This window comes from Chlamydotis macqueenii, chromosome 2, assembly GCF_036417535.1.
Source record: "Chlamydotis macqueenii isolate bChlMac1 chromosome 2, bChlMac1.mat, whole genome shotgun sequence".
In the NCBI taxonomy this organism is placed as follows: Eukaryota; Metazoa; Chordata; class Aves; order Otidiformes; family Otididae; genus Chlamydotis; species Chlamydotis macqueenii.
The window spans coordinates 151,479,020-151,504,455 of NC_141557.1; the positions used below are offsets into that span (position 1 = coordinate 151,479,020).

A 25,436-nucleotide genomic window follows, 5' to 3' on the forward strand; every position below is an offset into this window, starting at 1 on the left:
CAGGCAAACATCCGGGGGGGGGAGCGCCCGCCTCCTTCTCACTACTCTCCATCGGTGAAGCGGGAGCGGGCCGTACCACGCGTGCGGCATCCCCCGCCGCGACGGCCGTTGGAGGAGCCCTGAGGGGAGGTGGCGAGCGCGGGAGCGGCGGTGGGCAGAAGATGGAGAGCCTCGACGTGGGCAGCCGACAGCAAGGCCCCATCTGGCACCGCAAGCCCAGTCCGGCGACACGGCGGGGGTAACGGCCGCCGCGGGGCAGGAGGCGGCGGCGGGGCGGACCCTGCACAGCGCTGCCGCCTCAGCTGGCAGCCGCCTCAGCTGGCAGGCGCGGCTCAGGGCCGGGCCGACGGTAGCCGTGGCCGTCCCGGGCTCTGGCCCTGTGCCGCGGAGGAGAGGCTGAGGGAGTGGGCAGGCAGGGAGGGAGCAGTGCCAGCCGGAGCCCACCTGGGCGTCTGCGGGCTGGAGGTACAGCCCGGGCATACCCGGTTAGATAACGCGGAATAATGTTCCCGTTTGAAGGTGGAGCCGGACCCCAGGGAGGCTGTGAAACCTCCATGGTCGGAGATGCTCACAGCTTGGCTGGGCGAGGGCCTGGACAACTCTCCCAATTTAGCTTTTTTTTTGTTTTAATTGCATTGACCGAAATACCATGGGGGAATTCCCATGAGAGTTTAGTTAGAATGCTAAATACTGGGAAAATATTGTCTGGCCCAGACTGAAGAGCAGCAGCATGAACGCTGCTTTGGGATACCTGTATGGTTTTTGACCTGGGGAATCCGGGTACAGCTCCATGAACTCCTAACTGTATTCTCCTGGGTTAGTTTAGTAGCAACGGATCTTTTGAAAGGCAGAGAGCAGTGTTGAGGAAATCCTGGGAGATGCTGTAACTGCACTGATAAGAACTCACATTTCAGGATGTTTTTGGAATCAGAAGTCATACTTCACTTCTGGGTTTTTTTTTTTTTACAACATGAAAGACCCAAACATTACTAAATTTTAATTGTAACTTAAAATAGCTTAACATCTTTCATTTTTATGGCCCCTGCCTTTTATTGCCAAAAAAGAACAGGCTTAACAGAATGAGGTATGATTAGTTTTGTCTCTAGCCCGTACCATGGCCGCATGGCCTTTCTTTTGGTATTCACTCACACTTTATAACATAGACCAACCCTTGCATGCAAGTGCTAGGTTGCATATTCTGCACTCTTGGAAACTGATGTAGCTATCAGTGTGTCATACAGCCATGGTCACAGTATTCTGCAAGTGCCCTGCAGACTTTAATCAGGCTGTCCAATATCCTGTACGGTTTTACATACTTAGTTTGACTCTGAATTTACGTCCAAGAGATGACAGAAAATAACTAGTTTGTCAGTGTTAGCAAAAAAAATCCAGGGGTAGCGAATCTCCCAAATCTTAAAGTCCTGCTTCCGGGAAAAACCTTCCTCTTAACGGCTTAGTCTGCACATGGGCTTCTGTTCTGCATGCTGACAGCACTGTACAAGGATAGAATGTGAAAAAAACAGCAACTTCTGTTCATAATATCTCAGATGAATGATTATTAAAATGGCTTTCTTCATGCTTTTGAAGACTCTGGAAAGAGTCTTAAAATTTATTTCCCTCCACATCTAATCCGAATGGTTTCTTACAGTAATTCATAGCTTCTCAGTGTTCTAGTGTGGTTCTTTACAGTGATAATGAAGAGCCAGGTTCCTTGCTGAGTGCTGAACGAGGCTTTCAGATATCTGGGTAGATGATACATAAGCATATATGTTAGTGTTACTCATTAATAATATACATGAAAATCAGGTAACCAGGAGCCTCATAAAAAGACCATGAATGGTGGATTTCCCCAGTCTGCTTTACATGTCTCCTAACTACCTTCCAACATAGTGGATGGCTTCCTTTGTTTAGTACATTTTTTATATGAGAAATACGTGGTTTTCCTGGGAGGTTTTTTCATAGAACACTATGAATGGTTAGAATCGTAAAACCATAAGCCAGGAACATTTTAATCTTAACACAGATCTTGGAGAAATACGTGATAGTAAAATTATTCTAAGCATGCTTGTTCTGCTTGCTTTCTTCACAGCGTTATAGTAAACATAATTCGTAGTGTCAAAGGATACCATTCAAAGACAATACGTTTTCTGAATGTGGCTTTTGACAGCTCAGGAGATTCTCTACTTGCTGGAGACCACCAAGGGAATATATACGTTTTTGACTTGAATGGAAACAGGTAAGAGTATTTTAATTGTCTTGACATCTGTAACACTCAAGGGTATGGGACTTGCTTGGACTGCATGCCACAGGTCTGGTTTTAAGCCTCAGTTTTCCATGAATGTGGAAATAGATAGTGGTTTTCTCAGAGCTGAAACCACAAGCCAGTGTCACATATAGGCCACCTAAATATTATTTTATTAGTGTTCTGGTTTTGTTTGGGGGGGGGGGCGCTAAGGTGGTAGCTTCTGTAAGAAGCTGCTAGAAGTTGCTCCTCTTTGTTCAGTGGACTCAGCTGGGCCTAGGGCGGACCCGCTGCTGGCCAAGGCCGAGCCTATTGGTAGCAGAATGTCCCGTGATAACGCCTCTGCAATATCGTATTTAAGAAGGGGAAAACAGGAAAAAAAAAAAAAGAGTGAAGAAGATGTGAAGCAGCTGAGCGGGGGGCAGAGAGGGGGAGGCGCGAGCCTTGTGGACCTTGCAGGCCTCACCCTCTGGCCTCCCACGGGGCAGCTGACTGGGCCCGACTCGGCCTGGCCTGGCTGCAAGAAGTGGAGAGGAGATGAGAAGTGAACAAGATGTAAAAAGGATCCTGAGAGGCATCTGCCAGCCTGTTGTGAGGAACGGCTGCAGAAGCCAAGGTCAGTGAAGAAGGAGGGGGAGGAGTAATGCAGCCTCTGGCCAAGATTCCGCTGCAGCCTGTGGTGAAGACCATGGTGGAGCAGGTTGTCCCCCTGCAGCCCATGGAGGTCCACGGAGGGGCAGAGATTCACCTGCAGCCTGTGGAGGACCCCACGCCGGAGCAGGTGGAGGCCTGAAGGAGGCTGTGGCCCGTGGAGGACCCGCTGGGGCAGCTGTTCTAGAGGGACTGCACCCCGTGGAAGAGATGACCCACGCCAGAGCAGTTTCACGAAGGACTGTGGCCTGTGGGAGGGACCTCACGCTGGAGCAGAGGAGGAATGCGAGGAGTTCTTCCCCCAGTGATGAAGTAGCGGCGTAAAACAACGCATGATGAACTGACCGCGACCCCCATTCCCTCTTCCCCTCTGTGCCGCTCTGTGGGGGGGAAGGTAGTAGAGATAATGTTAAACCCGGGAAGAGGGAGGGGTGGGGGGAGGTTATCTTGTTCCTTGTGTCATTCTCCTGCTAATTTTAGTAATAAATTAATACTTTTCCCCAAGTCGAGTCTGTTTTGCCCGTAACGGTAACTTTAAGGATTTTCTCCCTGTCCTTATCTCAAACCTCAAGTCATTTTTCTTATATCATCTCCCCCTTTTCTCTTGGAGGGTGGGGGGAGTGAGAGAGAGACTGCGTAGTCCCGATCGGGGCTGAACTACGACAATTAGTTTAGCTGCTCCAAAAGATCAGAAGTTTGTAACTCTAAACTGAACAAACAGCAATTTCATAGAACTTATGTCATTAAATGCTACCACAAGCAGTTATTCTTTGGACAGTACCGATCAATTAATAATATGAGCCATGAGTTACAATAAACTAGACCTAATATTGTTTTGCAGAAATACATTGATCAATCTTTTAGATTTATTATAATTAGATATTATTTATTTGCTCCCTTTTTTGAGCTAATATATTTTTTTCTCTCAGTGAAATATATTGAAACTGATTAAGTTATTACTTCACTTGTTATTATGAAGCAAAATTTCCTAACACAATGAGAACATATATTTTTAAATAGATTCAACCTTGTTCAGCGAACAATGCAGGCTTGCACTGCTTTGGCGTTTAATCTTCGTAGAAAGACAGAATTCCTGGTGGCTTTGGCAGATTATTCCATTAAGTGCTTTGATACAGGTAAGGAGACATTTAAAGGCTTACTATCTGGATTGTTATGAAAACCTGTGTAATTTTAGTTTCAATCTCAACATTTAAAAAAAGTTTTTTGATGAAACTCATCTTACATATTTCATGCCATCTGTTCTTCCAAAAAAAGAAAAGTCTGGGCCCGTGTGGGTTATAGTCCTGTGGGTAAATCAGCCCTTTGCTTTGTCAAAGGTTCTTGTTCCCACTAAGTCATGCAGGCATCTGTTTAACTGAAGCGTAGCGCAGGATCGTAATTATGCATGTTAAAGCAGTTCTGTATATGTTTGCTTAGAATGGGGTGCTGTATGTAAAATCAAACCACAATCAGTTGACAGTGTGTTAGTTTGCAACTGAACCGGTTATTAACTGTATTTACAGTAAAATATTTGAACAAAGTGACAATATGCACTGAAAGAACTGGCAGTACTTTTGAGTATGTGGATCTGTATCCGTGTTCAAAAGCAGTATCTAAAATGTACAGACCAGCTGTGTGTCTCTGTCTTAATTAGAAGTTTAAATAATGAGAGGCATTGATTATTAATTCTTTATAAATTAATCTTAACCTATCAAAAAGTGCAGCTGAAGTGTCTCATATCACCTGGATTGAAATCTTTATAAAAAGCTGTAGGAATCAGTCTTCTTCAATTTCAGGGTTTGAATTTGACATTATCAGTGAAGACTGTGGTGTAACACACTGTTTCCGAAAGTAGAGGAAGACTCAGAGTTAAGGTGTGAAATCTCTGTGCTTTTTCTCCTCCTTTCAATCACAGTAAAACCAAACTTAGATTTTAGGTGCACTGAGAGAAATCTTCTTAATTATTCCACAGAGTCCTGCATGTTTATATGGTGCTGTTTCCAGATGCCAAGTCATACTGAAGAATTTATTAAAATATAAATGTAATTCACATAAGTCAGTATTGGCTGAACTATCATTAGAGGTGTATTAGATAATAATTGGTTGGTGGGCTCCATCCCCTGCTTTAAAAGCCATACTCTGTAATCCCATGTCACCCTCCCACTCAGTTTTCTCTAAGCACGGCAGAAAGTTTGACTGTTAGGCTTTATGAGCTGCTTTATAGCCATTTCCCATCTTTGATGCCACAGCAGAAGGTCAGCTGGAACCGCCCCATGGGCTGTCAGGCAAACTACCCAACGTAAATAGTGTAATTGCCACAAATACAGTTTGGTTGCTGAGGGAAGATTAGTGGTCATGCAGTCACAAGTGGGACACAATGTAGTCAGAGGAACCATTTCCTTAGTATGCAATGCACAGCATAAAAATGCTTGGGACTCTAAAAGAGTTAATGAGGTGTTCCTTTCTGACTGTGCCTTTCTGTAGTCATAGCCCGTTGTCATTAAACCTTGCTTGCTTGCACCTGTAAATAGCTGCATAATCATTCATACATATTGTCCACAAGTCAAAACAAGTGGAGAATTCTAACTAGAACGTTCAGTATCAACTTCTAGAGTTTACTCTGGGTGTTCACATGGGATAATCTGCCTACAAGGCATGCTGAACTCACCTGACCACAGTGTTCATGATTTTTTCAGATTGATTCTTAGGCTAAATTAAACAAGCCTGTGCAGGCTGGCTTTCTGTGTAGAATTGAGAATGAAATCTGTTATTCGGAGATGAGGAGATGGTTATATTTCTCTAAGGTATAATAATTACATGAAGGCTGATACCTTTGTTTCTTGAGTGTTGGGCTGCGATGGTAAATGGTCATATGCTAGGTATGCTTAAAAATCTCTTTTATAGCATAGTATTAGCAATAAAGAGTAAAGTAGTAGTTGTTTCACTTTGTATGGATTTCTTATCCTTCTCTTTCTTTTTAATCAACTCCTGCAGAAACCAAGGAGCTAGTTAGTTGGATGAGGGGACATGATTCTTCGGTGTCTTCCATCTCTGTCCATGGCTCGGGCAGGTATGCCATCACTACATCCGCTGATACAGCACAACTGTGGGACTTGGACACCTTTCAAAGAAAAAGAAAGCTGAATGTTCGTCAGTCTGTGGGTATACAGAAGGTGAGTAAAGAGCAATTGCTAAAGGGTGAACAAGCATACCTCAGTAGGAGTTACACCACGTTAAAATTACAGTACTTTATTTTTTAAAACGCCACTGAATCTTTTCTATGTTCTTCGGGCATTTCTCCTTAACTGTCATCCTATCACATCACCCAGTCCACTGGTATCATGGCTTTGAGGTCTGCTGGGAACATTTAAGGATCTTCTGTCTTTAGAGATACTCAGAACTTGGTTGGATATGACTTTGACTAACACAATTTATCCTGGAAGTTGGAGCCATCTTCTAGATTGACCCTGCTTTGACCTGAGGGTGGGCTCAGAGGATCTCCAGAGATTGATTCCAACCTGAATGATACTGGGATTTAAGGGTGTTGTTAAAAAAAACAGTTTGGGCTTCAAACAGTCGCCACCACCTACCCCATTCAGCTGCGTATTCCAAAGCTGCTCTTCTTGCTATGCGTGCTAGGTACCGCACGTGGGAACAAACAATGCTGAAAAGTAATTCAGCAAAAAGAAACTGCTGCTTTTCAGACTCGTGGTTCCTTTGCTTTGGTTTGCTGCACAGACACACTGGAACAAGAGAAGAGATGAGAAGGATGACATGTTTGTGCCAGGGAGTGGTTCAAATAGGCTTTCCTTAGCGTTACGATGCTTTAAACGGGTCTGCCTGCGCCACCAAATGTCAGACTTTGGCATAAGTACTACAGAAGGTACTGACGCGGTGCCTGAGCGTTGCTTACACACGTGCTGCCCTGCAGTGAATAGTCTTACAAACACCACTTCAAACCAAAGTTCTCGTCAGGCTGGCCACTAAAAAGCCGTGCTGATTTTGCAGAGAACAAGGCTATTAATTTGAGTATCTTCACTAGGTCAGGCAGAAATTTTGTCGGCCTGAAATAGTCAACTAGCAATTACTGTGGAAGATCATGCATAAATTTTTGTTTGTTTGTTTTATTAAAACTGTTGTGTAGCCCATGTTGCTAAAATAATTATGTCTTCCCTCCAATGACAGCTGCATTTCTTTAGTGGACAAGATTTTTCTACTGCTCAGTGACTTTCTTCAGATAGGCTACGTGTAGGGGCTTCTGATTGATAAATGGCTCTTAGAATTTGGTAGGATCAGGATGTTACAGTATGGAAACAACCTTTAAATCCAAACAATAGTGGCTATGGTTGAATGAATGAATCACTATTTGAGAATCAAGAGCCTGCACTTTTAGTTGTACCATTTCTGATAGGACATTATTCAAATAACCAAATTTCTCTGTGTTTCATTTTCCTGTCTTTAGAATAGAGATAATGATACTTACTCCCATGCCATGATTTAAGACATACAGATGAGTGCTTTATTAAAGATCAGATTTATTATTAGATCGCAGCCCTGACACTCATTGTCCAAAGCTGGATTCTTTCTTGCTGTCTGAGCCACCACAGTAGTGTCACACATAGTAGTGTCAAAATTACAGGTGCAGGGAATTTGCTGAAGCTGCATGTGCTGCTGCCAGAATGGAACTTCTGATCTAAGCGCATAATTTGTCATTAAGCAGGAATGTATCTGACGACATCCAAAAATGTAAACAATCCCACTTTTTCTTATTGAAAGAGATTACACATAAACAATAAACATGTTCAGAATAATTGAAAAAAATGCGTTTACAGGCTTTTTGGTTTTATCTTCATTCATCTTCACAGTAAAAGCTGCATTTCATAGTTGGAGAATACGCTGCTAAACTTTCTACAATATTTTTTCATTTTAATAGTTGTACGTAAAACTAAGGAGTTTAAGGGCCACAAAGATGATAAAAGGGCTGGAGCACCTCTCGTATGAGGACAGGCTGAGAGAGTTGGGGCTGTTCAGCCTGGAGAAGAGAAGGTTCTGGGGAGACCTGATAGCAGTCTTCCAGTACCTCAAGGGGGCCTACAAGAAAGATGGGGAGAGGCTGCTCAGTAGGGCCTGTTGTGATAGGACAAGGAGTAATGGTTTTAAAATAGAGGGGGGTAGATTTAGATTAGATATTAGGAAAAAATTTTTTACACTGAGGGTTGTAGAACACTGGAACAGGTTGCCCAGAGAGGTCATGGAAGCCCCATCCCTGGAAACGTTCAAGGCCAGGCTGGATGAGGCTCTGAGCAACCTGATCGAGTTGGGGATGTCCCTGCTCCTTGCAGGGGGGTTGGACTAGATGACCTTTGAAGGTCCCTTCCAACCCAAACCGTTCTATGATTCTATAAATACATCACAGAGTGCATTTTCATGCCCTTGGTACTATCTGAATGCTGAAACCAGTTTATAGAAGGTGCAACAAGCAGTTGCTGAATGAGCAGTTCTGCCTAATGTCTTCCATCCCCTCCTGCTCCTGAGTTCATGTTCCCACCATTTATATTACATCCTCTCTGGCCCTTATCAGAAGCCTCCACAAGATGGTTTAACAGTCGTAAAAATAACACAGAGAAAGGTTTGTGTCATTTCAGTGAGTTAAACTGACTTAGCAAAGGGTACAACAAGCTCTGATCCAGTGCAAGGGAGAGCAGGCCTGCCTAGGCCGTAGCGGGCGAAGGGGACTCGCTGCCTGTGGGATCTAAGCCTTGCATTGCAGCTGTGTTACGCAGTTATAGTGACAGCCATACTGTTCACAGTTTCTTGCGGTATTTTTTTCTGCCATGCACTTTGATCCAATTTAAAGGGTACTTCCTTGACCACATATTCAGTTTTTTTTTCTTTTCTGTATTCTTCTAGGTTTTTTTCCTTCCATTGAGTAACACCATCCTCAGCTGTTTCAAAGATAATTCTGTTTTTGCATGGGAATTTGATACTCTTCACTGTAAATACCAGTTGCCAACTCCTGTTGAAGGTTCTGTATTACTTTATAAGGTCTTTGCAGTTACGAGGTAAATTGCTATTTTAAACATTCAGAAGGCAGACTACAAAAGTTGTATTTTTAAAACAGATTTTCTTTATTTGTAATGTTTTATGACAGTATTGAGCTATATACTATGATAAGCTTTTGAACTCTGCTGTGACCAGAGGAGCCAGGATCAGCCAGGATCAATAGCAGTTTTTATTACAGTCCCATAGCAGTTGAAATAAACTAAGCTGATTTTTAATGACCACTAAAATAAGGTTTAAACTATCCTTTGCAAAAGCAAATTTTATTATTTAGGAGCTACTTTTTTCTTTCAGGAGAGTATGACAGGAATAATGACAGATTCTAAAGTGATTTGAGGGCACAGAAGGAAATGTACAATCTCTCTCTTTTTAGCAAATGCTAACTTAAATTGTAGTATTCTGATGGAAACTTTGCCTCATCTGTGATCCAGAGATGGCCGGATTTTTGTAGCTGCTGGAAAATCAAATCATCTTCACTTATGGTGTTTAGAATCAAAGCAGCTGATACGAATAATCCAGATGCCTGCAAAAGTACGAGCTGTCCGTCATCTAGAATTCCTCCCTGACAGTTTTGATGGGGGCTCCAATCAGGTCAGATTTTTTACAAAGCTTAAGACTGAAGTATTTGATTAGTTGATTCAACACATACACTTTGAGGGCTTTGGGGAGACAGTGGGGTTATGGGCCCATACCGTATAAAAGGAAAGTTACTGTGCTAAATATTTGCTCAGCTGGTCCTTTAGCTTAATGAAATGTCATTGCTGAATTGAGTATTCCTCTTTGTTTTGCATTGACAAAATTAATTGATGAATCCTTTTAACTTACAGATCCTTGGAGTGTTAAGTCAAGATAATATTATGAGGTTTATCAATATAGAAACGTGCAAACTTCTTTTTGACATTGGGAGTCACGAAGAGGGAATTAGTACAGCAGTGATTAGCCCAAATGGACGGTATATTGCATCAGTAATGGAAAATGGTAGCCTTAATTTATACAGTGTCCAAGCTTTGACTCAAGATGTAAATAAGGTAGAGTGTTTTACATTTTTAAACCAGTCACATTAAAGTTGATACTTGTCTACATAGGTTTTCTATCAGCTGTAGTTTGCAGACATGTGTTGGAGTGCCATATTTAACAGTACAAATAAAGAAAAAGTGGTTTGTAGGGTTCCCTTCATAGTTACTCCAGTCCATCAGGTAATATGATATTTTTGAAGTATATGTATCACTGTGTTTCTGGTGTTAGGAGGAGGGGGAGATGGTATTTCTTTCTACAGCGATTTCTGGAAAATGCTCCAGTTTATCTTTGTAATGACGTTTTGAGGGAGATGGAAATAGCATATTTGTGCTGCTTCTGTTCCATTTCCTATCGGAAATATTTTGCAACTGCTGCTGTCTTAAACTGCGGGCGTGAATGGTGTTTTTGTCACTGTGATTTTGTTCTTCTTACTGTGTGATTGAATACCAGCATCCATCATTATGGCACAATCATACTCCTAATCCTTCCTAAATAACAAACATTCTAAATACCAGGGGTTTTTTTATTAAAGTAATTTATTAATGAGAGTCAGGTTTCTAAATCCAGAATTCCATGTATCTTTAATCATCATGTCTTTGAAGTAAACAGTAACCAGCTTCAGATAATGATGGAGTTGGAGCTGAGGAAGGATGTGTAAAGATGTCACACATGCATTCCATTTGCACTTTTGCTGCTGGTTGGACATGAACTGGGATATCCACTTTGTTACTGCCTTTCCCAATCTCCAGTATTGAATTATTACCTCCATGACACTGAAGACTAATTAAAGTTTGTAATGGTCTTTTGTATTCCTTTTAGCTGGTACTATAGAAATGCAAAATATTTGAGTAACATTGAGAAACACACTAAAGTAAATAATCTGAGCAGTACATGATACACATTTATACTGTCCCAATTATATTTTAGTGTTTGCTAAACAAGGAAATAACGTGATGTTTGAGTTCGTTTGGAAGTTAAATAAACCTTCTCACAGTCTTTCTAGTTTATTACAGCAGTTTTATTCACTGGTGTACTTCTTCAGGAGTATACAGTCCATATAAATTGATTTATGGTACAAATGTGTCTCTATTCTTCTTGCTATGGCCATTACGCTCAAAAATATGGCATATAAAATTGAGTAAACATCAAATTACAGTGTTATTTAAACAGTTTTACAAGATGTTAACCGAGCTATTTTCACTTGATATTAGCCTCCACCACCCATGTTCAAAGTAGTAGAAGATTGGTCCAAGTGCACATCAGAGGCAAATAAACCGACTATGAGAGTGACATCAGGAAGGTCAGACCAGCCTTTGAAATCTAAAGGAAGCAAAATTCAAACCAGATTGCTAAAACTGCAAGTGAACACATCACTTGAAAATAAAGAGGTAGGAAGAAGTTGCAAATATTTTCTTCTCCAGTCTGCAGCATTTAAATTTCATTGCAAAAAAATATTTAGCCACTTACTTTAAAGAATAAGTTCAGGTACTAATTCACTTGGATGTTTGAGCAGAGAAGGGATTGAGGAAGTTTTAGTACCATTTCCTCTCTCTGTTTAGACCATACTCCAGTATTATATGATACAGCCAGAGCTGCCTCCAGTCAGCTTGGGGTACCTCTGAAGTTGTTCAAGCAACTTGTGACACGTTTGGGTATTTGCTAGAACTGATCTCCTTCCCTGCTAGCAAACTGGCACCTCTAAAATGTCTACCTAGAAGCCATTTTATTTTTTATTAATTATTTAGAAGATGCATTACTGTTGCATTTATTTCCCTTCTGTCATGCCTGTGTCATCTTCTCTCTCTGTCTTTACGTTGCATCTCATATGTGTGTATATTCTCATATGTATACACACACATATATACACACATATTCGTTGGAGATGTCCCTGCTCCTTGCAGGGGCCTTGGACTGGGTGACCTTTGAAGGTCCCTTCCAACTCAAACTATTCTATGATTCTATATCTATATGTAACATATATCTTCCTGTAACATTCATCATAATGTGATCTGTTCCCTTTGTCAATATTCTTTATGGTTTGGCCATATCCATAATTTGATTATATATAGTTTAGTCAGTTAGGGTCTGATTTGCTTCTGACTGAGATCAATGGCAGCTGTTCTTTGAGTTCAGTAGCTAATGACCTTTGGAATTATCTTTTTTCTCATTAAAATGCCAAGGATTATGTAACAGAGAACAGTACACATTGTATTTTTTTTTAATATTATGTTAGGAACTTCAGTATTTAGGTACTATCATCAATTAGAGTGCAAGAGATTATGACGGGGAAATACTTATATTTATTATTGATTCTCTATTTTGTAGAACGAATTGCCAGGAGGATTAAACAAGAAACGTCTGCAGGCCTTATTGAAAGGATTTGGAGAATATCCAGCAAAGTACAGGTATGTTGTGTGCATGTTCATGCTTGAACAAAATAAAATTGCTTGCGTTTACTGGCCTATGAAAGAGAAGTTGCTTGACTAAGTCTGCATTTCAATTGCAGGATGTTTGTTTGGCGTTCCTTATTACAACTTCCTGAAAACCACTTAGCATTCAGTAGGCTGCTAGATAAGGGTACCCACAGTGCATTTGTGAATATTCAGAATGATTATCCCATCAAAAGTAGGAAACTGCTGAGAGTTTTACAGAGGTAAAATATATATTTATATTTGTTTTAATATTATAGATTTTTATTTTTATGTAGCGCTCTAAAATGTGTCCAATAGCTGGAATCAGCTGCAAGGAAAATTCTAAAATGAAATAGGAGTGCCTTTATGCAGTTTTGTTTTTAGAACTCGTTTAATCCTGCATCTATCTTGACATTTACAATCTTTATGTTGTGGTTCTAAAAGACATGTTATATTTGTGTTTGATTTTGGATCGATGTTTTCTACAGCTTTGTTTGCCTTTGCATATAGGACCTTATCAGCTCTAGCTCACTGGTCTGCTATCTTTGCTGAGACACCTTACATTCCTTTGCTAGCATTCCCATTTGTAAAATTATTCCAGAACAACCAGCTGATCTGCTTTGAAGTTGTTGCTACAGTAGTAGGTAAGCAGTGATTTTAAAAACTCAAATATGCTGCAACATGTTTAAGCTTTCCCATGCAAAAGAGCTCTTCCTAATTAAATGAATAAGGTATTTCCTAAGAGGTCACCAGGCTGTCTTCTAAAGGTGTTGCCAGGAATTAATATGTAGCAACTGCATGCTTAAAATAAAAACATATTTGTAAATAAAACCAAGATACTAAACTTCCTTTTGCAGTGTTTCTAGCAAAAATTTAGCAGTTTAACAGTATTTGTAAAGTCTAATCAATAAAAACAAATGTATCTTGCATAATTATATCATAATAACTAAAATCTCTGAGACATGGGAAAAGGAACCCACACACACCCACCCCACTCCCAGTCAAAAGGAAATGATCTCTTTTAAAGTTTTACTGTGTTTAGTTGTCCTAAGCATGTGGTAACCCAAAATGAGACATTTGGCTAAAACCTGGCTATGGCTGTGTTCTGAAGACACATTCTAAATTAAAGTGCTTTACGCTTAAATTAGTTGTTGCAGCTGCTGCTAAGTCTACAGAAGATATGTGCTGCCAAGCATACATACCCACTTTGCAAACACATGCTATTAGTGAATAAGTATCCAAGTTTATGGAAATTATTCTTAGTATGTTAAAAATTACTTGATCCAGGCTGTAGTTTCATGAGACAAATACCGATTTCAGTATTCCCATCTGCCTCCAACCACATAGTCTCACAGCACACAGACTTTTTTTCATTTTACTTTTGAGCCAGATTAGTTCCCCAGTCTGGTTCAGAGTATACTGACACAAACACTCATGCCAGTGCAGCTGGAGGAGCAGTGTATGGTGGGAATGGTTTAGGAATAAATGCTAGGAAAGAGGAGAGATGGGAATATCTTAAATAGGTTTTGTTGCCTAAAACTTCCTCTTAAGCCTTTATAACCAAACCTTAAGGTTGTAAAGACTCTGTCACTCTGGATTGCAGTGGATTGTCTTGGACTTTTTTTTTTTCTCTTTCAGTTAATTTTTGTCAGCACTGGTTTGAGTATTTTCCCAATCCTCCAGTTAATATCCTTAGTATGATGGAAAATGTTTTGGCACATCATGACAAAGAACTACTTCAGCATTTAATAAAATACAATGTGACTTCACAGGTAATATTCTAGACAACTTCTGTATATAACATGTCACTGCAGTGAATGATAGTGCACTAGTCTTTTATTTTGAAATAAATCTTTTTGAGGGAGTTTTCATTAAATAACAGTGAATGATACAGGAGTGTAAAGAATATGTCATTGCTTTCCTGAAGCTTTTCCTTTTCCGTGATCATGTATCTCACATGTGCTACTGTAGTTCTGAGAAGTCCTTTGCTTTCAAGCCCACATTGCTTGAAAATCTGCTTATCAAATGATAAATGTACTTTTTTTTTATATAAGTGGACATAGGTGTGATGAATTAATTTTGTAATCTTTATTTATCATTAGGGGTCATTTTAGCTTCACAAATCTAAACAGAAGATTTAGGCATCCAGTGAAATAAGAAATTTATTTATAATGACCCAATATTAATTTTGAATGTTTATAGTAGGTGATAAAACTATATATCTGGTTTGGTTTATGTTTCTTTCATAAATCAATAGATTCTTGGTATAAGGCAAGAAAAAATCATATTATTTCTCTAAAAGGAATGGTAAAACTGTACTAACAGATTATTTTGTCCATTTTCCCAAATAATGTAGGTTTATGCTTGGCCTCTTCTAGAAACACTGTTCTCTGAGGTTCTAACAAGAGAAGAATGGCTGAAAGTCTTTGACAATATCTTCTCCAACCATCCTTCATACTTTCTAATGACTGTTGTTGCCTATATTATATGTTCCAGAGCTCCCTTGCTTCTCTGTAAACAAACAGGGGACTTTGAGGTAAACATCTTCATATTTAAGTCAGCCACATGAAAGTGTACCTACAGAGATGTATAAAACATTGTGTCTGTTGTCATGGAGGTTAGAAGAAGGTGTTTTGTTTCCACATTAATTTATCATTACGTGTTTATGAACCACATCATCTAGTACCTGACAAATATACAATAAATGAGTAAAATATTGAGCAATTTCATGCAGTTTAATGCAATGAGAGCTTTAAAAGCTTTCATAAGATTTCTAATGCCACTAAAAGCCATTTTGGAAATCTCAATAGTTCATCAACCATGAAATAATTCTGCCTCTTTTTGGGGATCTAATATGGACTTATGCCTGTGGAGACAAGACACAGTCATTCTGTCATGTTGTTTCATTATTTTGCTTTCATATCTGCAAAATTAGGCAGCATTTTTTGACATTCTCTGAAGCTAAATGCAAATGTTTCCTTATGTTTAGCCTTACGTGGGAGGAGGAGGTTTTTTCATGTGAAAACATCTCTGTAGGAAAACAAAAGGTTCCACCTTGAAAATGTGCTTGTGAGCAGTCAGTTTGATAGACGTCAAACAGACAACATTATTGCTACATTTAATAATAACCAATTTAAAGATTTTCTTGGTGAATAAGATCTTTGACAGGAAAAACAGTCCTTCAAGAAGAGGAACTTCCAAGTTTCATGCTCGAACATCAGAAGTCAAGGGAGGTTTATCCAGTGATAGGAGTGTCCATGAAGGCAGTTGGGCACTCTGAATTTACATCTAGCTTTCCAGATCCCTTACGCAACTGTCCTTTGAAAAGAAGGAAAAGAACCAGAGTGTATTTTTACAACCTGAAGAGATTTGGGTTAAGTGATTTGAGCTGGTGATTATTGGTCGGGCTAACTTAATAATATCTTTTAAAATCAACTTTTGGAATACAGATCTTGCTAATTTATCTACTAATTCCCAAAGAGATATATTAAAAACTTGCTTAATCTTTTGTAGAATGTAAATGGAAGCATGTCTCTTACAGTATTTCTTTCATCACCGTAACAACCTGGACATTAATGTTGTGATTAAGGAAGCTTATCATCTTATGGAGGCTACACCGCTAGATATCCATCCACAGCGTATGCTTGATGACTTCATACCACTTACAAAAGGACAGTACCCTGTGTTTAATAAATATCCCAAGTTCATTGTGGATTATCAAACTCAGGAACGAGAGAGGATCAGACAGGATGAAATTGAATACTTACGAGAGAGGTATTAATGGGAAAGTAGAAGACAGTATCAGACTGGGAGGGACAGGTGGACATAATTGTCTTTTTCTTTTGTAATCTGTATGCTTGAGAAGAGAGACAATTAAGAAAACTCAAGAAGATTACTTTAAATAGCTGCTAAAAGTTATTTTATTTGACGCATTTTAAAGTTAAATTGGTAATCTTAAACAAAAGATGTTTGTTAATTTGCAGAAAATATTGGGACACAAATCTTCAAACTTGACAGCTTGTAAGTCAGAGCCTAAACCTCCATTGACCTTGTAGTGTCCAACTTTGTGAAGGGCCAGGAGTTCTTAGCTTGCTCTTTGAAATCAGTGGGTTCCACAATGCCACGGCACCTTTAGAAACTATTTTTTTCTTAAGAATGTGAGAAGGAAAATATCAGCACTCATCTGAAATGCCCTGTTGTCTGTAACAGTCAGTATTGTAACTTCCGCATGTACTTTATCAGTACATAAAGGGGATGCCGTACTCTTTCATGATGTCTCATTTCAGTCGTTCTTTGCTAGTACAGTCATCAGTTTCTAATTAATCAAGTAATTTCTTGATTCTTGGCTTGAATTATTAACATGTGATCTCTTGCTATTTAGACAATTAGCACATGAAATAGAAGCTAAAGCACAAGAACAGAAAGCAGAAGACGAAGCCTGGTATCGAAAGCAGGAATTACTTCGGGAAGCTGAAGAACAGAGGCGAAAAATGCTACTGGAAGAAGAAGAGAAGCTGGCAGAACAGAGACAGAGGTATTAGAATACAAGAAGCATTAGGGGCCTGGCTACTGTATCCTGCTATTACATTCTTAACCCCGAGTAAAGGAGAGATAACCACTAATTTGTATAAATTGTAATGTGGGAAAACACTGTGGTCTGGTGGGTCAGATTTTGGTGTGGAAATGAAGTGATCTGGGTTGTATTACTGGCTTGCCTAAGGGAACACAGCAGATTAGAGTCCAAGTCACTTGACGTTTTTGTCTCAGCTCCCAGCCTTTTGTCTGGTCTCTTCAGATTTCGAATGCTCTTAAGTAACCAAGTGCTGTCTGTTTGCACTCTGAAACTTCAGACTTGTGCTGCGGGCAGACTCACACTGCAAATATAAGAGTCACTTACAGTATCAGTGACTGTACACATTCTTGTAGTTCTAGTGGATTTAGAAAAAGACTACTTTAAATATCAGTTGCTGAGCAAATAGTTGCGATAGTACTGAAGCTGAACTGTTAGTTTGTACATCTTGCAATTGTGAAGGTTTAAAATTAATTCAACATCTCCATAGTTTTTCAGATCAACTACAAGTAATCAGAGAACCCTTAGGTTGGAAAAGACCCTTAAGATCATCAAATCCAACCATTAACCTAAGACTGCCAAGTCCACCACTAAAACATGTCCCTAAGTGCCATATCTACAGGCGCTTCTTTTAAACCTATGTAACCTACAGAGTAGTTTTGGGTTTTTTTCCTCTAAAGAGGGCAGGGAGCCTTTCTTTGCAAACTAATTCTTGAGTTTGTGTTATTGATCCATGAAAGAGTTTGGTATTTTCTAAATAAACTTAGGACTAATTTTGTGCAGAAAGAGGTACCAGGACACCGGCAATTATTCTAAGGAATATTTTCCAGTTCTGGATCATTGCAATAGTAAACTAGTGCTTATTAAAGTAGAACAGAAACAGGGCACAGGACCTCAAAGATTAATTTGGCATGTTGCCATTAGAAGATGTCTGTATGTCTGTGAGCTTGATTTTGTCTTGGAAATGAAAACTGGACAATTTAAGAGAATGAAAGCAACTGTCCTAAACTTTATAAGTTATAGATTAGCTCATAGTAGCTAATGGATAACTGCAGTGCAAGTTTGTGCTCTTTCATACTGATCTTTCATATATACAAGTTCCCTTGTGTCTGTTTGTTTTGGCTTTGAAGACTAGCTGCTGTGAAAAGAGAACTGAAGGTAAAGGAATTACAATTTCTAGATGCTTCGAGAAGGCATTTTCTGAAATACCAGCAAGATCAGCGTCAAATGGAACTGAAACGTCTTGATGATGAAATTGCGAGAAAGGCTGAGTATTGCTCAAGTGATTCTTTTATTGAAGGTTTATTAGTGAGAATAAACAAGGAAAAAATGTGTAACTAAAATTTCAGTTGATGTGCTGTGATTTGTGAGCCCAGAGGTGTATTTAGCATGAGATGTACTGCTTTAAGTGGTAAATGCATAATTTTAACAGTTTTATTTGGCACTTACTATGTTCCACTGGCTTGCTTTAACTGGCAGAATTCCTGAGAAAAGCCACATTCATCTGAATATTGGCAGTTTTGAAAAACGTAACGAGCTCCTAAAAAGGACTAGTGAATTCTCAGCTGTCTATGGGCTGTATGTCCAGATTGCAAATTAACTCTGCTATTGACTGAAAGGCTCCACAGCAGCCTCTGGCCAGGCCTGGTACTGCTCCTGTGTTACTAGCTCGAGCACTGTGGTATGCAGATGCTGAGAATGGAAGCTTTTGAACCTCATGGCCATGAATTGACTCTTTGCAGGGCCGTTCTTCATGTCTCAGCACCACACTTGCAGAGCGCAGTGCAGCTGTGTGTTTGTTTCCACAGTCAGGGCATTTTAAGATTCGTTAGCTCCAGCTCAGCACAGGTTCTGCCAGGTGCAAAGTGGCTACTTCCCTATCTGTGTCCTGTCCTATGCAGGATTGTGGCTTTAGAGACTCCTTATTCGATTCAGAACTGCCTCTGGTAGATTATTAGCGCTAGATCAAGACTGACATTTCCCTAATGTGCTTGGATGGATGCAAAACTATTCTTTTCCACCTTGCCTTGTACTTTTGATATGCAATATTTTCCATTATTCATGGTATGACAGAAAGTTAACTACAGTTTTAGAAGTAGGGTGTGGCTTGGGGTTTTAGATATTCTTCTTGATATTGTTTATTTAAGGAAGAATTATTTCTCCTTTACTGTATTTTCATGTGTTTCTCTTCTCCTCAAGGCATCCCTGAGAGAGCAGGAAACAGCTGCTACTGTTCAAGACGTAGAAGTACGACGGATGGAACTTGAATCACAAAGACAGCTTTTTGAACAGGTAATTATTAGGGAACTATACAGATGTTGATATTTAGTGGTTGTTCCTTTGCATTTCTCAGATTCAGTTGCATTCATTAAAGCAGACTTTGTGGGGGAAAAGGGGGCCTTTATTATTTTTTTTTTTAGAGTAAACCCTCTGTTGAGGGTAGAACTCACTGTTATCTCATTTTCTGGGAGAAAATATCCTCATTTTATTCTTCTCCTGTGCAGAGGTATCATTTGGTTGCTGCAGGGTTTAGCTGTGTGCTCAGCTGGTTGAGAGAAGCGAGGAACATGTAAATGAGAAATAAATCTACAACAGTATGTTCCTCATCCCAGAAACTCCCACCTTTTCATCGGTGTTATCCAGATATATCTACATTTTCTGGAGAGAACATTATAGCAGAATGATACAGCTGATGAAAAAAGTGTCTGATTGCCAACAGCATCATTAGGCAAAAAAAGCATGGATGGTTCATGGGCAATGTGCAACTCCTTTCTCAAATGACTGACTTATAGTTCAGAAATATCATTATTCAGTAATAAAGAGTTTTAATCAATAATACTGTTTAAAGTTAAATAGGAGTTAATTATTTTAAATAATTAATGATTGAAAAGTAAGGCTGCCAGTGGAAGGCTTTAGTAATGTCTGTGGAAAGCTTTAGTAATGTCTGTTTTGGTTAGAAATAGTGTTTATAAATCACAGCTACATGTGCCTGTCTTGCATACCTGCAGATCCAATGGAATGCACACAGAAGTGGACTTCCAGATAGCTAACCCTTACTTTGAAGCATGTGTCTGCTTATATTTGGCTTTTTAAAGCTTTTGACCATAGACTTTTTATAACCCATGCCGAGCATAACTGGGCAAAATTTCTTTTAGCATTTATTAAGTACACAGCCAGCTGAGTTGTGGCTACATAATGCAAAGCAGGCTAGGCTCATTTGTGTTCCATCCAGCACATGTAAAGTCAGCTGTTTAAGGGAACTAATTCTACAGTGATCATCCTCTTTAGGTTCAAAAGGCAGCAATTACTTAACTAACTGAGGATATATGTCTGCCTACAAGAGTTTGTGTAGACAGGCTTTCCCTGCCTGTGCCCTGAACAGACTGTTTTACTGCTCTCAGGGAGGGGCTATATTCAAGCTTAGAAGGCCGTGTATGTTAACTTTGCTTCAGTACCCTGCTGACACAGCTCAATAGATTCCTACAGGCCTGGAAAGGGGTTATGTCTTCTCCAGAAAACTGTGTAGATGTGCCCTGATGAATGTGAAGAAAAGATGGTGAGAGTTAAAAGTTCTATCTCTAGATCTACTGCTGATTCGTACTACTTCGGCAAATCATCTCTGCATTCAAGGTGCAGATGTATTTATTACAAGTCTCTGTACCATGAAATATGACTTACATTTGTGAAGTATTTTGAGGTTTTGGCTGAAATGTGCCATAACAGTGTAGAATATTTTCATTATGAATCTAATTCATTTAAGTTGGAATTCTGCTTTTATGCTCCACTGGAATCCAGGGAATGGAGTTACATTAGTATCAACCTGCGAGACCACTGTGATGGCTCAGGCTTAGCATAATTCCAAGTCGATAAAACAACAGGGACTATCACTTTCTTGGACAGTTAAGATATGTAGGTGGGATGAGATTTGTGTATATAGTCAAATACTAGTTTAATGAAATTTTAATGCATTTAATTTAAATGTTAAAGACACAGAATTACAAATGTGGGTTAGTAGCTTAGCAAAAATAATTTATGTTTGTGTGTTTGGCAGCATCTAAGCAAAGATCAAGAGGCAGTTACAAAGGAAATGAAAGAAGAGGTGCATGCCCGTCAGAGAAAGCTGGATCTGGAAGATCATCTTGTTCAGCGATTGATGGAAATAGATAGAGAAGAAAAACAGAAAGCTCAGATAGTAAGATGATTGTATCTTAACATGTATTTTGGGGAGTTAGTATGCTAACTAGTACAAGTAGGACTAGTTAATAGTATTTTAATTGCGATTAGCTAGTTGAAGTTAATATGAAATTACTTTCTAAAGAAACCTAATTTCTGGATACCTATATTAATAGATTATGACGGTATGTTTAAAGTTTTGAGGTTTTCAAAAATCTGACCGAAGTGTTGAAACAGCTATATAATACTGAAATTCTCTGGGCCTGCCATGAATATTAGCTTTCTTCTCAGAACTTAGAAGGCATGTAAGAATCAAAAGTGCTTTTCAGAATTAGTCATCCTTCTGTTAAGGAACATGTTTTATTTGTAACCATAATAAAACAAAAGTAAGCCTCAAAGGAACGTTCAGTTGGTATTACTTGGCAGGAAATTCAGCTGGAGAAGGTGTCTCTTAGATCACAGTAATGAATGTGTGTAGCTTGACATTAGAAATTGTTCAGATTTTCAAGCTCAGAACACGTAACTGCACAGTTGGAAAAATAGTTGCAGCTAACCCACTGCCCATATGCTTGGCATCTGCATTTATATTTTGTCTATAAATAAACATATGGGTCTGAATTTTTGTAAACAGCCTTTGATTTTTGGAAGCAGATGGATGTGGGTGGAAGTATTGGCATCCAGGCATCAATCTTTTGTTAATTGCACCTGTAAACTGTATTAAATCCATGCTAAGAAAGCAAAATCCCTAAAATTATGGGGAGGGTTAATGCCTCCTTCCAAAAGATTTTTTAAAAAAGACAAAACAAAACAAAATGAGGCCCTCAGTAAGGCAAAGAATAAGAAGGATGAAGAAGCAGCAGAAGAAAGCTCTGATAGATGAGACAGCCTGCTGTAATGAATGGAGGAGTGACACTGAAAGAGCAGTCTCTCAGCAGGGGCATCTAACAGTGATACGGGAGAACACTTCAGTTCATCTTAACTTACCTGTATGTAAGGCTGTGTACTTGAAATAGAGTAAATGGATTCCTAGTAAGAAAGATGTTTTAATAGGTGTCTGAAGAAAATTTAGCCAAAGCAGAGCAGAAACGCATCGACACTGACTGGAGGTTGCAAGTGTTGCATAAACTGAGGCGTGATGATCAGGACCGCGAGAAGCGTTGTGAAGAGATAGCCAAGCTCCTGCATGACAACAGGGTGAAAGAAGCTGAGCTGATGAAGGCCATAAGGGAAGCAGAAGAAAAAAAGGTATTTGTGTTATTTATTTTTCTAGATGGGACTGCCACAAATGAAACTGTCTTTTGCCCATAACATGGTAGAGCATAAAACTGAAACGTATTGGAGAAATATTTTGTTAGGAATCTCCTTTTGCTGTTCTGACTGGAAGTTCCTGGAAGCACTAGAGCAAATTGGTGAGGATATTTTAGGCTTAGAAAAGCATATTCCTAATTCTGTAAGTTCCTCTAATTATTTTTTTTTCTCCAATCCAAGACTTTTACCTTTCTTCAGGTGTTTGAATGAGAAATTCTTCAAAAAGAAACATTCATTTAGCTTAATAACATCTATTTTGATTTAAGGGTGATTTTATTCTGTAATAATCCAGATGGTTTTACTTGTTGCTTCTTCCTTGCAACACTTCTATTGAGGTCACATTTAATATCTCTGCTGCACAGTGGGAAGAAGTTACACAGAAAAAAGCTCAACTGGAAGAAGAGCAGGAAGCTGCTGCTGCTGCAGATGAGCATAGGAAGCAGTTTCTAGAAGACAGAATCAATGATGCATTAGAATTGGCTGAAAAGCTGCAAAGAGAAGATGGCTGTTTTGGTGAGCATATAGGTAATGCAGTTCTCCTGTGTGGACGTTGGCATGAAGCATTCAGCAACTGAATAAAAACAAAGTGTCCAATATTAGGGATAAGCTTAAGCTTAACTCCTTTACATAAGTACTTTCAGGCACTATTCTTTCATTAAACCGATAGATCAGGAAAGGAATCTCAATTTGATATCTGTCAGATGCAGCAATATAAATGATAGTTTTGGTAGGAGCACAGGTTTAGGTCAGCTTAAGCCGATCATAAAATTGCATTTCTTAGAAATCCAAATAATGTAAAAAACCAGCAAACTCACTGCCAACAAGTGACTTTGCCAAGTTCACAGGAAAAAATGTTTGTGTGCTTCCAGAATTGGCTAGTATATCCTTCTCAAATGCTGCCTTTGTGTGTTTTTGCAAATATTTCTCCTATTCTTCCATCTCTGCAAAGCTCACACGAGATTAGTGATTAGTATTAAGATTAATATTGCTTTGGGCAACCTTTTTCAGACTTTGCCCTTATTTCCCTAATATTTTTAATACAGATTAATTTGCAACTGCAAATTATTAAAATGGATGTCTCCTCCTAAAACTGCAAGTATGAGTAGACATATTCCATATGATCTTACTGGCCCATCTGTCAGAAGATTAATTATATGGGAAGAAACAGCACATGTGGAGCTGTAGTTTCTTACAGCGAAATGAAGTGATGCATAGCATTGACCCATAGAGTAGAAACATTGACTTTACTTCTGAGCAAATTATACTTGCCATTAGCTGGAGTGAGTGATTGTTCCAGTTTTGCTTCCTGGAGAAAAACTGTTTCACCACAAGCTCGAAAAACACACTGGAAATGTAAACACACTTAATTTATAAATAATTCTTCTCTCTATTTCCCACAGAGAGACCGCGTGATTTAAATGCCAGACATACAGAGAGAGGGGTAGAACTCCAGCGGGTGCCAAGGTCTGGAAACGTCTGTCTGAATGACTTGTCTGCATCAGAATTGTCATCACACAGTAAGTTTCTAAGTTAGGACTCTCCTTTTTTTCATGTTTAATTTCAGAAGCATTACTGGAACACCTCATGGTGCGATTGAGTCATTATTAGTTGTGTAGGTGTTTAGTGGATAGTAAACCAGTTTATTGTTGTATTCTGTTTCACACCTGAAAAAATGTCTTCACTACCAGAGGCAGCACAGGTAGGAGATGTGTCACATCGTAAGAATCGTCGTATTGAACCTCAGCCTAGTTTAATCCCCTTCTGACCCGATCATTTTACCTGTGCTTTCTCTGTCTTCATAGTTATGTATGATTTGGGGATGTTGAGAAGATGTAGAACTCTTTCATCAAAATCTTACTGGGAGTTATAGTCCAGAATTAGTCTGTAATCATTTCCTCTGGCCAGTGAAATCACATTTTAAAATCATACCATGTTATAATCAAAGCTCTGTAGACAATTGGAAACACATCTCTGTGGACCTGCCATAGCAACCTATCAGCACCTGACCTTTTTGTAACAAAACACAGGCACCACTTTCAAAGAACTGGCTTTTACAGCTCTTAGGGCTGTCTCACGTACTAATGCTGGTACTAATAAAACATAGCATTTCTGTGCCAGAGGTATCTGTTTTCCAATAAACATTCATAGTATTTATGGAAAACCATTAGCTGCAATATTAAGTCCGAGTTCCTTGCACTTAAGTGTCTTTAGACAGAAGGCGAGAAGAACTGGCATGCCAAGAGCGGGAACTGATGGCAGAAGTCAGACGGCTCAGACAAAAGCTTACCTCACAGGCGCGAACTAGACGTCCTCCAGCTTGTTTCCCAGCTACAAAGTGGACACCTTGAGATGGTTTGCTCTTGACTTCAGCTGTACTTTCAAATTATTAATCTGTGAAGCCCTAAATATGTATAGTGTGATTAAGGACTGAGTATAGATTGTTTATTATAAAGGCCTTTGGAAATATTTTTATATAAAAATAATATGCTAGCTAGAAAAATGTGTGTTGTTTGTAATCGGCTCGTTTTTTTCTTAGTAACTATAATGCTGTTTTTACTTCTAAAATAAACTCACTTTTTACCATTAAGTTATTACACTTGCAGTATTTGTATATGTTATTTGTTCTGGTGGATGCCATGACTTGAAGAAACAAACCACTGTTAAATTGTTGGTTTTGTCAGTGATGCGCAGGTGGATTCTACAAGTTGGAGCAAGAAAATTTGCAATTAGAGAAAAAAATCCTTTCCATTGAGAGTCAAACACTGAAAAGAAGGCTCAGAGAGGCTGTGGAACCTCTGTTGCTGGAGATACATATAGTTGTTATACATATTAGCAGGTACCTTTCATGATAAAGAGAGGAGACAGAGGATCTAAATAAAAACAATGATTTCTGTGCTGCTAGGCTAATTTTCACTGGCTATCACGTTAGCATCCTCTGTGTCTAGAACCAGAAACAGTCACGTGAGTAGCGACCGGGATCCATGGAAATCTCATCCCAGCCCTC

General features: G+C 39.2%; 1 protein-coding gene across 3 annotated transcripts; it reads left to right on the top strand.

Annotated features, from left to right (window-relative positions):
- Positions 1-153: 153 nt before the first annotated feature.
- TBC1D31 (TBC1 domain family member 31) lies at positions 154-25,023 on the top strand. Of its 3 annotated transcripts, none has more exons than XM_086741220.1 (22): positions 154-238; positions 2,090-2,236; positions 3,914-4,029; positions 5,888-6,066; positions 8,804-8,955; positions 9,385-9,544; positions 9,781-9,981; positions 11,182-11,358; positions 12,296-12,375; positions 12,477-12,623; positions 12,892-13,025; positions 14,020-14,153; positions 14,738-14,917; positions 15,923-16,155; positions 16,763-16,915; positions 18,082-18,217; positions 19,151-19,243; positions 21,003-21,143; positions 22,175-22,369; positions 22,795-22,957; positions 23,833-23,949; positions 24,635-25,023. In XM_086741220.1, the coding sequence occupies exons 1-22, from the start codon at positions 162-164 to the stop codon at positions 24,778-24,780; spliced, it is 3,261 nt and encodes a 1,086-aa protein (XP_086597346.1). In that variant the 5' UTR covers positions 154-161; the 3' UTR covers positions 24,781-25,023. The 3 variants fall into 3 exon arrangements, with proteins under 3 accessions (XP_086597346.1, XP_086597347.1, XP_086597348.1); XM_086741221.1 differs by having other exon boundaries at positions 22,795-22,945; XM_086741222.1 differs by lacking the exon at positions 12,477-12,623.
- Positions 25,024-25,436: the final 413 nt, after the last annotated feature.

Excerpts from the sequence above, each read along its gene's own strand:
- TBC1D31 (XM_086741220.1), top strand. The coding sequence starts at position 162 with ATGGAGAGCCTCGACGTGGGCAGCCGACAGCAAGGCCCCATCTGGCAC. Across the intron at positions 9,545-9,780 it reads TTGATGGGGGCTCCAATCAG|ATCCTTGGAGTGTTAAGTCA; the intron begins GTCAGATTTTTT and ends TTTAACTTACAG. Across the intron at positions 19,244-21,002 it reads AAAGACAGCTTTTTGAACAG|CATCTAAGCAAAGATCAAGA; the intron begins GTAATTATTAGG and ends TGTGTTTGGCAG.